This window comes from Lithobates pipiens, unplaced genomic scaffold (genome assembly GCF_037356315.1).
Source record: "Lithobates pipiens isolate NorthernLeopardFrog02 unplaced genomic scaffold, aLitPip1_a1.2 Scaffold_8, whole genome shotgun sequence".
NCBI classification, from domain to species: Eukaryota; Metazoa; Chordata; class Amphibia; order Anura; family Ranidae; genus Lithobates; species Lithobates pipiens.
Window position 1 is genome coordinate 60,439,225 of NW_027507903.1, and position 17,836 is coordinate 60,457,060.

A 17,836-nucleotide genomic window follows, 5' to 3' on the forward strand; every position below is an offset into this window, starting at 1 on the left:
CCCCCTCTATTATGCATATATTACAATAAAATGTACACAAGCTTTTCAGATAGAATATTAAAGAGCTCTTTGAAGAAGGAGGATAGAAGCAGCAATGGCCACTCCCATGTACGGTTATAGGGATGTGAGTTTCACTTTCACTTTTTCAGGATGCGGGTCATGTGATTTCATAGGGGTGTCATGTGATTTCATAGGGTTGTCATGTGATCTCACAAGGAATGCGAATGTATGGATCGGTCATCCACTAGTCTGCCCTGTGACCGCTGACACATCCCAGCCATGCTCGGATTGCGGATGACGTCGTTCCTCCGATGATCTGCTTACAGGCTGCAGCCAATAGGAATATTCCGGGAAGTCCCGGTCTTATGCCCCTCCCCCCAGTGCAGAGGTCGGCCCATGTAAACAGAGAGGTGACATGTGACCCGGTAGACGTCAGGTGTTCCCGGTAGGCCCGGCAATGGAGTGTGATCGGATGGACAGTCTGGACGGCTGGGTGGCGGTCCGGCCGGATGTGTTCTCGGAGGCGGAGCGGTGTCGTTTGGGATTTATCGTGGCGTGGAATGAGGTGGAGAGGAAGTTCGCCGTCACCTGTCATAACCGGACGGTGCAGAGGAGGCGGCGGCGGGAGGAGGATGAGGTGGAGGCCGGGGAGAGGTACAGCTGGGCCGGCCTGTACTCAGTGCGGGATCTGGAGAACATCCACCACCAGCTGAGCTCTGTGTGCGGCCTCCTGGAGCCATGCCTGCCCCTCCTCCCCGCACACACCCCCGCGGACATGCTGTGGACTCTGCTCTTCCCCGGGGAGCCAGCCTGGGAAGGGGAAGAGGTGGAGGCCGTGTGCCGGGCCCTGGAGCTCTATCTGGGGACGGCGGTAGAACATTGCGGGCGCAGGATCGTGCTGGACGTTGTGTTCCCGGAGGAGGAGGAAGAGGACGGGGAGAGATACTTCCAGAGCCTGCACGAGGTCCGGAAGACCGGCCTGGAGGAGGGGGTGACCCGGGCCAAGGAGACACTCCGGACGGTGCGACAACCCACCATACAATGGGGATATAATCAATAGTGAGACGGGGGAGGTCAGAGAACGATGGGATGAGGTCATAGGAAGGTGTGATGAGGTTAGGGAGCAGTATGAGGAGGTGAGGGAGAGATGAGGTGGGGTGATGACTTCAGGGAATGCTGCAATGAAATCGGAGTGATGAGGTCAGGGAGTGGCGTGATGAGGTGGGCTCTGCCAGGAAGCAGTGTGAGGTATAATGAGGTCAGGGAGCGGTGCAACGAGGTCAGGAAATGGTACGACGAGGTCGGGGAGCCGTGCGACAAGGTGTGACGAGGTCGGAAATGGTGTGACAAGATCAGGGCATGGTACAACGAGGTCAGGGAGCCACACGACAAGATCGGGGAGTGGTACGATGAGGTTGGGGAGTGGTGCGACAAGGAGTGACAAGGTTGGGGAGGGGTGCTGTAAGGAGTGACGAGGTCAGGGCATGGCATGGTACGACAAGGTCAGGGAGCCGCGCGACGAGGAGTGACAAGATTGGGGAACGGTGCAATGAGGAGTGACAAGGTTGAGGAGTGGTGCGATAAGGTCAGGGAGGGCTGCTACGAGGAGTGACAAGGTTGGGGTATGGTGCTATGAGGAGTGACGAGGTCAGGGCATGGTACGACAAGGAGTGACAAGATCGGGGAGTGGTGTGACAAGGTCGGGGAGGGGTGCTACGAGGAGTGACGAGTTCGGGGAGGGGTGCTACGAGGAGTGACGAGGTCGGGGAGGGGTGCTACGAGGAGTGAAGAGGTCGGGGAGGGGTGCTACGAGGAGTGACGAGGTCGGGGAGGGGTGCTACGAGGAGTGACGAGGTCGGGGAGGGGGATGCTACGAGGAGTGACGAGGGAGGGGGGTGCTACGAGGAGTGACGAGGTCGGGGAGGGGGGTGCTGCGAGGAGTGACGAGGTCGAGGAGGGGGGTGCTGCGAGGAGTGACGAGGTCGGAGGGGGGTGCTGCGAAGAGGGACGAGGTCGGAGGGGGGTGCTGCGAGGAGGGACGAGGTCGGGGAGGGGTGCTGCGAGGAGGGACGAGGTCGGGGAGGGGTGCTGCGAGGAGGGACGAGGTCGGGGAGGGGTGCTGCGAGGAGGGACGAGGTCGGGGAGGGGTGCTGCGAGGAGGGACGAGGTCGGGGAGGGGTGCTGCGAGGAGGGACGAGGTCGGGGAGGGGTGCTGCGAGGAGGGACGAGGTCGGGGAGGGGTGCTGCGAGGAGGGACGAGGTCGGGGAGGGGTGCTGCGAGGAGTGACGAGGTCGGGGAGGGGTGCTGCAAGGAGTGACGAGGTCGGGGAGGGGTGCTGCGAGGAGTGACAAGGTTGGGGAATGGTGCTATGAGGAGTGACGAGGTCAGGGCATGGTACGACAAGGAGTGACAAGATCGGGGAGTGGTGTGACAAGGTCGGGGAGGGGTGCTACGAGGAGTGACGAGTTCGGGGAGGGGTGCTACGAGGAGTGACGAGGTCGGGGAGGGGTGCTACGAGGAGTGAAGAGGTCGGGGAGGGGTGCTACGAGGAGTGACGAGGTCGGGGAGGGGTGCTACGAGGAGTGACGAGGTCGGGGAGGGGGATGCTACGAGGAGTGACGAGGGAGGGGGGTGCTACGAGGAGTGACGAGGTCGGGGAGGGGGGTGCTGCGAGGAGTGACGAGGTCGAGGAGGGGGGTGCTGCGAGGAGTGACGAGGTCGGAGGGGGGTGCTGCGAAGAGGGACGAGGTCGGAGGGGGGTGCTGCGAGGAGGGACGAGGTCGGAGGGGGGTGCTGCGAGGAGGGACGAGGTCGGAGGGGGGTGCTGCGAGGAGGGACGAGGTCGGGGAGGGGTGCTGCGAGGAGGGACGAGGTCGGGGAGGGGTGCTGCGAGGAGGGACGAGGTCGGGGAGGGGTGCTGCGAGGAGGGACGAGGTCGGGGAGGGGTGCTGCGAGGAGGGACGAGGTCGGGGAGGGGTGCTGCGAGGAGGGACGAGGTCGGGGAGGGGTGCTGCGAGGAGTGACGAGGTCGGGGAGGGGTGCTGCGAGGAGTGACGAGGTCGGGGAGGGGTGCTGCGAGGAGGGACGAGGTCGGGGAGGGGTGCTGCGAGGAGGGACGAGGTCGGGGAGGGGTGCTGCGAGGAGGGACGAGGTCGGGGAGGGGTGCTGCGAGGAGGGACGAGGTCGGGGAGGGGTGCTGCGAGGAGGGACGAGGTCGGGGAGGGGTGCTGCGAGGAGGGACGAGGTCGGGGAGGGGTGCTGCGAGGAGGGACGAGGTCGGGGAGGGGTGCTGCGAGGAGGGACGAGGTCGGGGAGGGGTGCTGCGAGGAGTGACGAGGTCGGGGAGGGGTGCTGCGAGGAGTGACGAGGTCGGGGAGGGGTGCTGCAAGGAGTGACGAGGTCGGGGAGGGGTGCTGCGAGGAGTGACAAGGTTGGGGAATGGTGCTATGAGGAGTGACGAGGTCAGGGCATGGTACGACAAGGAGTGACAAGATCGGGGAGTGGTGTGACAAGGTCGGGGAGGGGTGCTACGAGGAGTGACGAGTTCGGGGAGGGGTGCTACGAGGAGTGACGAGGTCGGGGAGGGGTGCTACGAGGAGTGAAGAGGTCGGGGAGGGGTGCTACGAGGAGTGACGAGGTCGGGGAGGGGTGCTACGAGGAGTGACGAGGTCGGGGAGGGGGATGCTACGAGGAGTGACGAGGGAGGGGGGTGCTACGAGGAGTGACGAGGTCGGGGAGGGGGGTGCTGCGAGGAGTGACGAGGTCGAGGAGGGGGGTGCTGCGAGGAGTGACGAGGTCGGAGGGGGGTGCTGCGAAGAGGGACGAGGTCGGAGGGGGGTGCTGCGAGGAGGGACGAGGTCGGAGGGGGGTGCTGCGAGGAGGGACGAGGTCGGAGGGGGGTGCTGCGAGGAGGGACGAGGTCGGGGAGGGGTGCTGCGAGGAGGGACGAGGTCGGGGAGGGGTGCTGCGAGGAGGGACGAGGTCGGGGAGGGGTGCTGCGAGGAGGGACGAGGTCGGGGAGGGGTGCTGCGAGGAGGGACGAGGTCGGGGAGGGGTGCTGCGAGGAGGGACGAGGTCGGGGAGGGGTGCTGCGAGGAGTGACGAGGTCGGGGAGGGGTGCTGCGAGGAGTGACGAGGTCGGGGAGGGGTGCTGCAAGGAGTGACGAGGTCGGGGAGGGGTGCTGCGAGGAGTGACGAGGTCGGGGAGGGGTGCTGCGAGGAGTGATGAGGTCAGGGAGTTTTGTGACGAGGTCGCGGAGGGGTGCTGCGAGGAGTGACGAGGTGCGGGAGGGGTGCTGCGAGGAGTGACGAGGTCAGGGAGGGGTGCTATGAGGAGTGATGAGGTCAGGGAGTTTTGTGACGAGGTCGCGGAGGGGTGCTGCGAGGAGTGACGAGGTCGCGGAGGGGTGCTGCGAGGAGTGGCAAGGTCGCGGAGGGCTGCTGCGAGGAGTGACGAGGTCGCGGAGGGGTGCTGCGAGGAGTGACGAGGTCGCGGAGGGGTGCTGCGAGGAGTGACGAGGTCGCGGAGGGGTGCTGCGAGGAGTGACGAGGTCAGGGAGTTTTGTGACGAGGTCGCGGAGGGGTGCTGCGAGGAGTGACGAGGTCGCGGAGGGGTGCTGCGAGGAGTGACGAGGTGCGGGAGGGGTGCTGCGAGGAGTGACGAGGTCAGGGAGGGGTGCTATGAGGAGTGATGAGGTCAGGGAGTTTTGTGACGAGGTCGCGGAGGGGTGCTGCGAGGAGTGGCAAGGTCGCGGAGGGCTGCTGCGAGGAGTGACGAGGTCGCGGAGGGGTGCTGCGAGGAGTGACGAGGTCGCGGAGGGGTGCTGCGAGGAGTGACGAGGTCGCGGAGGGGTGCTGCGAGGAGTGACGAGGTCGCGGAGGGGTGCTGCGAGGAGTGACGAGGTCAGGGAGTTTTGTGACGAGGTCGCGGAGGGGTGCTGCGAGGAGTGACGAGGTGCGGGATGGGTGCTGCGAGGAGTGACGAGGTCGGGGAGGGGTGCTGCGAGGAGTGACGAGGTCGGGGAGGGGTGCTGCGAGGAGTGACGAGGTCGGGGAGGGGTGCTGCGAGGAGTGACGAGGTCGCGGAGGGGTGTTGCGAGGAGTGACGAGGTCGCGGAGGGGTGTTGCGAGGAGTGACGAGGTCGCGGAGGGGTGTTGCGAGGAGTGACGAGGTCGCGGAGGGGTGCTGCGAGGAGTGACGAGGTCGCGGAGGGGTGCTGCGAGGAGTGACGAGGTTGCGGAGGGGTGCTGCGAGGAGTGACGAGATCGGGGAGTTTTGTGACGAGGTCGCGGAGGGGTGCTGCGAGGAGTGACGAGGTGCGGGAGGGGTGCTGCGAGGAGTGACGAGGTCGGGGAGGGGTGCTGCGAGGAGTGGCGAGGTCGCGGAGGGCTGCTGCGAGGAGTGGCGAGGTCGCGGAGGGCTGCTGCGAGGAGTGGCGAGGTCGCGGAGGGCTGCTGCGAGGAGTGGCGAGGTCGCGGAGGGCTGCTGCGAGGAGTGGCGAGGTCGCGGAGGGCTGCTGCGAGGAGTGGCGAGGTCGCGGAGGGCTGCTGCGAGGGGTGTTACGAGGAGTGACGAGGTTACTGAGGGGTGCTGCGAGGTTTGACGAGGTCGCGGAGGGGTTTTACGAGGAGTGACAAGGTCGCGGAGGGGTGCTACGAGGAGTGAAAAGGTCGGGGAGAGGTGCTGCGAGGACCTGGAGGTCGGGGAGGGGTGCTGCAAGGCCCTGGAGGTCGGGGAGGGGTGCTACGAGGAGTGACGAGGTCGGGGAGGGGTGCTGCGAGGAGTGACGAGGTCGGGGAGGGGTGCTGCGAGGAGTGACGAGGTCGGGGAGGGGTGCCGCGAGGAGTAGCGAGGTCAGGGAGCGGTGTGACGAGGCAGGGTGATTTCAGGGAATGGTGCAATGAAATCGGGGAACACTACAATGAGGAATGATGAAGTCAGGGAGCATTATGATGAGACCAGAGTGAGGAGTTCAGGGAGCAGCACAATGAGGTATAACGAGGTCCAGAAGCTGTGTGATGAGGTCAAGGAATGGTGCAATGAAATCAAGGAGCAGCGTGATGAGGTCAGCGAGTGGTGTGAGGAGGTCGGGGAGCGTTGTGATGGGACAAGGGTGATGAGTTCAGGGAGTGGTGAGATGTCGTCAGGAATCATTGTGAGGTGTAATGAGGTCAGGGAGTGATGTGATGATATCAGGGTGATGAGGTCATAGAGCAGTGCACTAAAGTCAGAGCAGCAGGTCATTGGCTCTGTGTTCTACTGCATCCAAATCAACCCAGTGATGACACATCTACAAACGCCGGTACCAGTATCTTCTTTCTTGGTTGGAGAAGTTCAGCCATCTTTATTGGTTTAGTTGGAATGATTTATTTCCGGTACATGAAAAGAGTCTGTTCATCCTGGTGCTGAGAATTGCTGAGTGTTCATTGTAAAGCATCCCGTGAGGAGGAAGGTGACATAGGAAACATATAATGGGGGAAATTGAATACAATAGTGTGTGATGTAAACCTCAGATTGGGAAACGTCCCAATCACCAATAACATTTTTAGGGGTCAGATTAAAAAAAAGAAAAAAAAGTATACTTTACTGATTGGACAGGTTAGAAAACAAAGTCTGATCGTTATTGGTGTCATAAGCTGTTGTCAGCAGCACCTCTCCCACTCTGCCTAGTGACACAAGCATTCAGGTTCAGGGATCTGTTAGACAATAGATGTGATTTACATGGTCAGATTGTGTCTGCAAATCCAACCTCCCTTTGGAAAGGCCGTACACCTTTGCCTTCCACCGCACTAAAGCACCTCTGCAATGTACAGCGGCTAAACTACAAGTGTCCAAAACCAATTCAAAAGGATTGCAGTACCCCGCCTAATATTTGTGTCTAAACACATGCTTCTAGGATTCCAGGGGTCAACACAGGGGAAATCATCCTACGTTCCTGTGACCTGGGGGCCCCAATGGATTCCCTTAATTTGCAGGGATTTCCTCTCACTTCCTGTTTTGAGTATGGTACAGGAAGCAAAAGCAAATCTCCCTAAAGAAACAGATTACAAAAATGCTGACAGAGGGTATAACCCTCCCTTACTCTATCCACTCTAGCTGCGCCAGATTTTGCACTCTCCAGTTTTAGTAGATCATCCCCCATGTGTAATAATAAAAAGGAACAACAGTCCTACTTACATCCACAACCTCAACATAATGACCCCTGTATAGTTGAAAGAAGTCAGTATGACCCCCAATGGTCATGAACTCTTCAATCTTTCATAAAAAACATCTTCTTCTATCCAGGCTGGCAGTCTCCCCCTAGAGATGCCAATATATGCAAGGAGCATTCTCAAATTTCCTCATTATTGCAGCAATAAAAACTGACATAGTATAAAACCAGCATAAAAAAATGATTAACATTAAAAACCAAATGTCACTCCCTTGCAATGATGTTCTTATATTGTCAATAGGAAATATCCCTTAAAAAAAAAAAAAAAAAAAAAAACACTGCCATGACCTGCAATTGGCATTATGGCATCAACTTTTCCCGTATAATGTTGCCTCAGCTGCGTATAATACTAATAATCCACTTCCAGTCCAGGCCTTTTCTGGCAATTTTTTGTTTACATGTAACAATTGGTATGCTTTGCTAGAAAATCACTTAGAACACCTAAACATTATATCGTTTTTTAAACAAGAGGCCCTAGAGAATAAATTGGTGGGTTTTGCAATTTTCCATGACGCACGGTATTTGCTCAACGGTTTTTGTAAACACAATTTTTTGGAGGAAAAACATTATTTATTACATTTTTTAAAGCAAAAAAAATTAATCAATTTTCTTTTGTAAAATATAAAAGGTGATGTTACGCTGAGTAAATTTAAAATTGCGTCTGCCTGTGCGACAAATGACATGCATTGTAAGCTCTAACATGCAGGGTCCTCTGATTCCTCTTGTATTGAATCGGGATTGTAACTGTACTGCCTGGCCTCCCGTTGTAAAGCGCTGCGCAAACTGTTGGCGCTATATAAATCCTGTATTATAATAATCATAAATTTTACTATCCATAGGTGATACTTTAAAATCTTTTACAGGTTATCACTTTAGATGTACATCCAGGTAACTGCACCCACTTCCGGGATAGCTCTCTGCGGAAAGGGGCGTAACTTACGCCCCTTCCCGCAAGTGCCCCGCTGCCTGCTGGGAAACACAGATCCCAGAGGCAGCGGGGAGCGTCCTTATTGCGCAGCGCGATTCGCGCATGCGCAGTAGGGAACCGGGAAATGAAGCTGAAAGGCTCCATTTCCTGATTCCCATACCCAAGATGGCGGCGGCAGGACCCGACAGACGACCTAGAGATCGGCTTCGGGTGCCGACATCGCGGGCGTGCTGGACAGGTAAGTGTCACTATTTTAAAAGTCAGCAGCTGCAGTATTTGTAGCTGCTGGCTTTTAAAAAAAAAAAAAACGCGGAGTCCCGGTGGACTCCCGCTTTAAAAGCATCTAATCGATGATTTGGATTTTTTTTTTTTAAAATGACACCGTTGACATCCAGGTAAACCAGAAGTAGTGTCAGGTCATCACTTCTGGGTTACTATAGCGGAGAGCCAATCAATCCCGCTGCTTGTAAAAGCAATCCAGCAGCTAATTAGCCACTAGGATTGCTTTATAAGAAAGCTGACCACAGGCTCTAAAAAAAGATAATGCAGCTGCAGGCATCTTCCCAGTATAACCACCCGAAGTCCAGCAATGTACGGGTACAGCCTGGAGTGGTATACAGTGCTGTGTTCTAGCAGCAGAACAGGGACTTCCTGTTCCATTTCCAGAACAAAAATGAAACCAGCTGCTCAGCCATTCACAGGAAGCCTTGTATTTTATGAATAACTATAAGGCCACCTCTGATTGGCTGGGGTGGAAATCATGATGTCATCTGTCCACCTCTCCACCTCAGCCAATCAGAGAGAGCCTTGTATTCATTGGTAAAATACAAGGTTTCCTGTAATTGGCTGAGTTGTGCTCAACCTGATTTTTTTTTTTTTTTTTTCTGGGAACAGGATGGGAAGTCCCCATAGCATTGCTGGAACATAGCGCGGTATACTGTACCTTACGGAGGCTATGTAGTTTATACAGAACTGACAGTGGGCGCAAGCATGGCCTCACTGGACATTTTGTCATTTCTCCTAGACCTCTTTCCTTCTGGCAGCATTGTTTTGGTAAAAAAAAAACAAAAAACTTTTAACCACGTTTAGGCACATCAATCGCTTGGGCGTTAAATTATTTTTCTGGCAAATTAAATGAATTATTTTGGCCATTGAAATGAATTACCACTCAACAGATAAACAGCGTTAATGTGCATTTAGTTGCGTATACACGCATCTAGCATTTTTCTTTCTGCCGAAACTCTGCTGGCAGTTGTGTTTGTTTTTTTGTTTTTTTTTAAGTTTGCCCCTGAACAGCTATGTGGACATGAACACACAGGTTACCATGCAGGAGGGTACAGAGGCATAAAAAAAAACACCAGACACCCCTAACAACCATGTAAAAAAAATATCCAGCGAGCGTGACGCCTAATAGTGAAGGAAATAGTTTTAGACCAGCTTGGTACAAATACTTCAAATGGGATAATACCACGTCATGGCCACTAGATGGAGCTTATGATCAGAGGGAATAATTATATTAGACCAAGCATAGTGATTTTTCATTGCAGCTGGGTAAATGTTAATCACATTTGTACATAATATTTTTTTTTTTATAATTCCGAAGACACCAAAACGTTATAAATTCCTGTCCCCAGCCCCAGTCATCAGTATTGATGCCTCTGCCCATTTAGCAGGTCATGTAGGAATTGGTGAATCAAAACTAAGAAAAGTAGAGGAGCAATCCTCCTGGTTGTGCAGTGTGGCAAGTGCGTATTGATCACATTTATGATCACTATTCTATCGATTCAGTTGCTAAACAAAACTACAAATCCTTTAGTAGTCAAAGTACATGTGAATCCTCACCTTCGCAGCAAGAACCCATTCAGTTTAACCACTTGACCCCCGGAAGGTTTTACCCGCCTTCATGACCAGGAATTTTTTTTGCGATGCGGCACTGCGTTTAACTGACAATTACACAGTCATGCGACACTGTACCCAAATAAAATGTGTTTCATTTTTTTTTCCCCACAAATAAAGATTTATTTTTGGTGGCGATCAGCGGGACTGCGATATTGCAGCGGACAATTTCACACTGACACTTTTTGGGGACCAGTGCTAAAAATATGCACTGTCACTGTACTAATAACTGGCTGGGAAGGGGTTACACATCTAGGGCGATCAAAGGGTTAACTGTGCGCCTAGCTAGTGTTTTTGTGTGCACAGTGTGCTGCTTACTAGGGGAAGAGATGGATTTTATTCCCTGTTAGAATAGAAATCTGCCTTGATTACATTGGCAGATCCTCGTTCTATGTGTTTTACACACAATCAGCGGGTGCCGCCCTGCAGACATCCAGTGCCCGACACCCGCAGGTAAGCTTCTGCTGTAGTTAATCACAGCACAAGCGGCGCGCGTGCCCCCTTGGCAGAACTGTATAATCAGGTGTGTATATATACGTGATTCTGCACAGGAGGGCTGCCCTGTAGTAGTAAATATGCTATGGGGTGGATGGCAAGTGGTTAAAATAGAAACGAAAGTCAAAACATTTGTGTATAGATATAAAAAGCATTCTAAATACCCTTTCCCCCTTTTTTTTTAGAAGTGATCACATTCCCAGCTGCATAAGGCGCTGCGAGAGCTAGGGGAGGAGAAATAGCAGCACACCGGTCTTCCCAGTCAATGTGTGTGTGTGCGTGTGCGAGTGGGGGGGGGGGGGGGGGGGGGGTCAGCTTAAGTCTGGTTATTGAAGGAGAGCAGACTTAGTTCCCAGCACAGCCAGAGAATTGACCAGGCTGGGATGGACCTCATTAGGAAAGCAGGGGAACTGGCAGGAACACCAGGGATTTCACACACAGGAAGCAACACAAAGAGAACAGGAGACTTCCTCATACAAGTACATAGTACAGCAGCCACATATCAGGAGTATGAAATGTTGGGTTTACATATTCTTTAGAGTTCTGCATCGGCAAAGCACAGGTTCACTGTAGATTAGTAGGTGTTTTTTATGCCATCTTCTGTGATGGTAGACTCAAATCGTCCAACTGCTGATATAAAATGTAGTTGGATCGGTGTGGAGTTACTGCCACAACTTTCACCCATAGTTGACACATTTTTCTTTCTAAGGGCCCTCTCACACATGCGGACCGTTCAGATCCGCCTGTCAGTTTTTTCAGGCAGACACCTACGGACGCTCCGTACATCTCTATGGAGCGAAGGATGTCAGAGGTGATATGTCAGCTGACGCCCGCTTCGCTAAATCCAGACTGGTTTTCAGACAGATGAAAACGGACAGGCGGTCTGTTTTCATCTGATCCCCCCCATAGAGGAGAGTGGAGGTCTGATAGGTCCGTTTCTGCACAGTGTGCAAAGATGGACTTGTCATCCGCCGACTCAGCGGGGATCAACAGAACGATCCCTGCTGAGCAAGCGGATGGCTGAATACGGATCCGCACATGTGAAAGGGGCCTAAGAGAATCTAGTTTTCGCGGCCAGTGGTCATACTAGGCTGTGTATACATGAGGCCTTAGAGAAATAAGTGTTTTGTTTTTTTTCCGAACATGTATGTGGCATGTATATTACCTGTGGCATCCCTATGGAAGCTGGAAATCAGTGTAAGGCACCACTACTACAGTGATCTCCACTAGCTCTCGGGTCCCACGCTGAGTGGTTTCCCTGCTGCATTGTGGATACAGGGGGTCACGTGTTCAGCACAGGAGATATTCAGAGAACGCTTTCCATTTTCTAATGGTATTCTCTAACTGAGCAAGGTGGAGAGGCGAGATGGTGACATAATTATGCCCACCTCCTCCAATCAGAGAGAGCCTTATTTTTTCAGACGGATTTTGGCCCAAACTTGTCTTGCATACACGCGGTCGCACAAAGTTGTCGGAAAATCCGATCGTTCAGAACGCGGTGAGGTACAACACGTATGACGGGACTATAAAGAGGCCAGTAGCCAATAGTTTTCGTCTCGTAATTTATTCTGAGCATGCGTGGCACTTTGTGCGTCGGAATTGTCTACACACGATTGGAATTTAAACGATCAGATTTTGTTGTCGGAAAATTTTAGATTCATATCTCAAACTTTGTGTGTCTGACGGAAAAAGTCAGATGGAGCCCACACACGATCGGAATTTCCGTACCACACATTTTCCGTCAAAGTCCGACCGTGTGTACAGGGCACTACGTTTATTCAGAAAAATACAAGGCGTTCTGTGAATGGTGCCTGAGCCAAGAGAGTGACCCCCTGTGTTGACTATGTAGCATGGCAGCCGGTCTGCACAGGACCCAAAAGTTGGCAGACTAGCACTACTAGTGGTGCCTACTACAGGGGTTTCTAGGGGGATCTCACACGTATGGGGCATACATACTTACATTGGTCCGATGTAACTATGGAAAAGTATCCATACCTAGACTGAAATTGTTAAAGCTGAAAGTGGTTCTAAAAGTAAATTTTTTTTTTTGCCTTATTGCATTTCTTGTATTAAGGTAAAACATGTTTAGACATCAGCATCCCCCCTCAGCCCCCTTTTACTTACCTGAGCAATGCCTTTGCACAGAGCAGGTAAGTATAGAGATGTTTGTAAATTTATTTATTTTGTTTAAGAAAATAACAATCGCTTGAAGTTTGGTTATTGTTTGCAGTATGTTTATTTATATGACTTTGGTGTGGTGGAAAAAATAAAATAAAAAATGTCAGTGGAAATAAATAAATGCTTGTCTTTATTTTTAATTTTCTAGATTCTTCATCAGCATAAAAATGCAGACAAAATGACATCTTTACTTAAAGTTTACGAGGAGGAAGATGAAGCTTTTATGGAATTGGTTACCATGGCAACCCAGTTTTACCAATACTTACTGCAGCCTTTCAGGGATATGAGGGAGCTTGCGATATTATACAAGCTGGAAATACTGGTAGGGGCTTAAACCTTTTATCTGTTTTTAAGCCTTTTCTGTAGGAGAATCTTTAAGCTTTGTTTCTAGAGTAGTTTGAACCAATTATAGTCAAAGTGATTTATACTTGCAATTGTATCAGTCTAAGTGCAGCCTGTCCCGAATCTCCAGGCTTTCTATGCATAGTTTTTTTTTCTTATCTTTATACACATTGCTTAAAAAAACAAACAAAAAATCCATACGCTTTGTGACTGTTTCATTAGGGGCCAGGATGACAGATGCTCCGTCACCCAGATAAACGGAGAATAGTTTCTTTGTGGGAAAAAAGACAGGACTCATCAACCAACCATTTGCATGTTTTTACTTCCATAAGTATTGCGCTACAGTCATTGGCATTCTATTTACACGCGCGCAAGAAGGTACCCCCCCCCCCCCGGGAGATCGCTTCTCCCAGGGGGTTATTTGATGTGGGGAGGGACCCCAGAAGACCAGGTTCAAAGGCCACTGTGCAAAACATATAAAAAAGTAAGAAGATAAACTGCGCTCCAAAGCAAATTTCTAAATAAAAAGCTGCAATAAAAACCAAAAAATATCCAAGACTCAAAGGGGCACTCTACAATCCAAATGGATGTCGCCCCAAACAGTTCCTCATAGACTCCAAAAGAACATATGGAAAAAAGAAAGAGGGCTCCGGATAGTGCAGGTCAAACCAGATGGTTTATTGAAATATGTCATATGTCAGCAATGACACAATAAAAGTGATCACAAAAATATAAAAAAAGGAATAAAAGCAATGTGGGGTATAGTAAATGCTAGCCTTGATGCGTTTCGACACCAGAAGGTCTTCAACTGTCTGTCCCACTGTCGTACGACGTGTATCCATCCCAGTTGGTAAGAGTATTTATTTACTTACCTTCGAAGTGTTGCTGAGAGTGACTACAGACAGTTGGTTTCCCATCCCCATTGGTTTGGTGTAACCTCAACAGGAAGAGCTCTTCCCTTTTCATTTTTGTGGACTGTTGCTCTGTGTTTAATTCATACACTAATTGTGTCTAAGCACAGTTATTTTTGTTTTCCACATATAAAATTTGTGATTTATATTATATTTAGGCACATGCACTATTTTATTTTATTGTGTACACTAGCTCTGCACTGTTCTTTCACTATTGACTATTGAATCCGGCTTGGCATGCTCTCCTGGCACCAGGGCACCGAGCTCAGCTGGGCCCCAGTCAGGTGTTGCTCTACTAGAAACCACTGTTTGATTGTACCATGGCGGCACCAATCTAGTATTCTTGTCAAGTGACAAGCCATATGGTAAAGATTGACATCTGTTAAGGCCACACTTGCCAGCGGTTTAGGCAAATGCAAGATCGACTGGGCCAGCCGTGGGGGTTTCTGGGCCCAAAGAAAGGTGACGAAGGCTCGGTTCACTACTCTGAGAAAAGAGTTAGAAATCCAGATGGACCAGTTTCGCTTGGTGCATTGAGTGGACTTTGGTGAAGATTGGTGAAGATTTAAAGATCCACGTTTAGGAGAGATATCGGCAGATAATTTGGCACCGTAATGAAAGCCTGCAAAGTGTCCCGGGGGGAGTGCCCTTTCCCCAGCGTCATTATAGGCAGCTTGAAAATGAGGGATCAAATGATCCCCAAATGTTTTGTAATATAGGAGGGAGTATCCATCTGGGCCCGGGCCCCTGACGTTTTACATTCGGGCCATCGGCAGGGTCACCTCGTCTCCAGAGATAGGTGCATCTAACGTTATCAACATCTCATCTGACAGACAGGGCAAACCCGACTTTTGTAAGTATTGCCGTATGGCCCCACACTTGTCGTGCCCTCTGTATTTTCCCGCACTTGTTCCTATGCTCGTAAAACGTTCACTTACAATGAGCCTGATCTTGATTCAGCATTGTGCCCTTCTGCAGCAGCTCTCCCCACTCTCTCTGCTCACAGAGGCAGCAGAGGGAGCTATTGGCTCCTGCTGCTGTCAGACAAATCCTGTTAGCAGAGATTGTTGGGCAGGGCCATGCTATGAATGCAGGTAGTGCAGTTTGGGATCAGTCCCACAGGTGACTTCCTATGTGGGTGCACCAAGAAGTGGAGGAGCCAAGAGCCGAGAAAAGGAGGATCAGGGCCGTTCTATGCAAAACCATTGCACAGAACTTGTAAATATTGAGTGCCAGGGGGTAAATCACCAATACAAGTACCTATGTCCTAAGAACTATTCAAGAGATGTATATGAAGTCTATTGTGTGGACTTTAATGGTACTGATATGGAACGACCAAACATAAATAATCCTAAAAAAGATTATTTTATTGCGGTTTTCTAAACTGCTCTCATTTGTATGAATTATTCAGTGATGCCAATGGACTGATGCTCATGGTCTATCAACTATCATACCATATCTTCTCAACATGTTTTGCAGTTATATCCGCTTCCTCAGGAGTATTTTAGAGAGCAACCTTCTCTATAAAAAACAGTAACCATTATAACAACAAAATTAGCAATACAATTTTATGTTTGGATATTCAGATCCAACTGGAGGGCTGTGTCTGTTCTTACCCAACACCCAAGAAAGAGACCATAAAGGGAGCACCAAGAGGAGCATGTCTATCCCGCCGAATGTGGGGGCCTACAATAACAGGCATAGATTCTCCATCTAGTGGTGTAAATAGTCACATAATAAAACTCCTACACACTTCTTTAGGCCCTGTGTGTGTGTGTGTGTGTGTGTGTGTGTGTGTGTGTATATATATATATCTCTATATTAACTAAGGGTCCTTTTACACGGGCGGTCCACCCGGCATACTCCACTTTTCTCAGCAGGGGTTCGATCCGCTGATCCCCCCGCTGAGCAGGCGGATAACAGGTCCGTCTAAGTTCACTGTGCAGAGACAGACCTGTCGGTGTCCTGCTGTCCTCAATGGGGAGATTGAATGAAAATGGACCGCTTGTCCATTTCCATCCAATCCAGTCCTGCAGACAGATGGAAAATGGGGTGACCATCCATCTGGTTTTGGCGGACGGGATCAGATCAGTTAGCAGGGGATGACAGCGGACAAGTCCCGCTGACATCCAGCGCTCCATAGAGGTGAATGGAGCGTCCGATCAAGTCTGCCTGAAAAACTGACAGGCAGACCTGCTCGGAAAGCCTGTGTGAAAGGGGCCTCACGCACCATATCACAATTACTTCATTGATCGATTTCTTAAAACAGAGCTTGTGTACACTGGTTTATTAACGTGGCCTCTCTCGCATAGTGATACCAGCCTATCTAAGATAGCAAAAGCAAATATACCCATGAAGATCTATAAAAATAAAAATAAAAACGTAAGGGAGCTGCCACTGTATAGAATCATAAACAAATATGGCTCACCTAAGGTATAGCCTAATGTGGTGTGTGAAAAAACACATAGGATTGCTAAAAAAAACTGCAGTTTGTACATGCAGTAAAGCATGCTTGTTATACTCACTGTGGAACCTAAAGGGGTTAATCCTCTACATTGTATAAAAAGGCGTGTTCGATCCCGTCCCCTCTGATCCTCCCCTTGTGCCACTGGCCCCAATACATCTGGTAGAACAGACTGCAGGGGGCTCTCTGCACATGCTCAGTTTCGTGTATATTGCTAGAGAGTTTTCTTTTTTCTTGGGAGAATGCCTGTGATCAGCACAGGGCCAATCAGCACTATCCAGACATAGGGTCAGGAGTCATGCAGCCTCATAGGACAGTCCGAGCAGAATGAAAACTACAAGCTTTAACCAGATACTCATAGAAGTCATAAGACTGCTATATACTGCTGATGAGAATAGGTATTTAGCAGTTTTATATTTACTAAAATGACTGCATTTCCATGTTCTATGTACTGTGGGAGACCAGATATCGTGAATGCAGGGTCCTGGGTTTAGTGATACTTTAACGGTCAGTCTCCCTCTAAAGTAAATATTAAAAAGCATAGAAAATTGGAAAATGTAAATTGTATTTCCTGGTTTGGAAGGATACATTTTGCTTAGCTTTCTTATCTAATTCAGATGCTTACCATAGGGATTCTATTCAATTATTCAACACTGAATAATAGAACATCAAATGGTGGGCTAAAGCCGGCCATAGATTAATCAAATCTTGTCCGGCTCAGCAGCAATTCGCAGAGAATCTATTCATCTATGGACTGACTGTACTGAAGTTGACCCATTATTTGACTTCAATACAACCAGCCTGCCAGATTTTTTTCCATGCGCCCCCCTGCTGGCAGAACACAATATTGATGTAGAATGGATTTAGTCAGTATTGATGGGGGAATCTAGCAATTTTCTTTCCCTTTACCCATGGTAAAGAAAATTGCAAAATCTGTGGCCTTCTATATAGTCTACTTGTTGTTCGTTGTAGATCTGGCTGATAGTCACTGGTATTATCACTTAAAAAAAATAAAAATAAATGCGGGAATGGAATTTGTCTTTTAGAACATTTAATTCTAACACAAGGCCACACTGACTTCCACAGGTTTAACCACTTCAGCTCCGGAAGGTTTTACCACTTTCATGACCAGGCCATTTTTTGCGATACTGCACTGCGTTACTTTAACTGACAATTGTCGTGTGACTCTGTACCCAAATAAAATTGATGTCCTTTTTTTTTCCCTACAATTCCTTTGGTGGTATTTGATCTCACCTGCGTTTTTTATTTTTTGCACTATAAACAAAAAAAGAGTTACAATAAAAAATAAAAAAAAATATTTTTTACTTTCTGCTATAAAACACATCCAATAAAAAAATATATATATAATTCCTTCATCAATTTAGGCCAGTATGTATTCTGCTACATATT

The 17,836-nt window shown here is 50.3% G+C and overlaps 1 protein-coding gene across 1 annotated transcript in view; it reads left to right on the plus strand.

The window, feature by feature from the left end:
* Positions 1-275: 275 nt before the first annotated feature.
* The window catches only part of WHAMM (WASP homolog associated with actin, golgi membranes and microtubules), a 69,226-nt gene continuing 51,665 nt past the window's right edge, over positions 276-17,836 (plus strand). The window contains exons 1-2 of the mRNA XM_077472358.1: positions 276-1,021; positions 12,858-13,031. Of these exons, the coding sequence (XP_077328484.1) occupies positions 458-1,021; positions 12,858-13,031 (738 nt within the window). The 5' untranslated portion in view covers positions 276-457. The remainder of the gene's footprint in view (positions 1,022-12,857; positions 13,032-17,836) is intronic.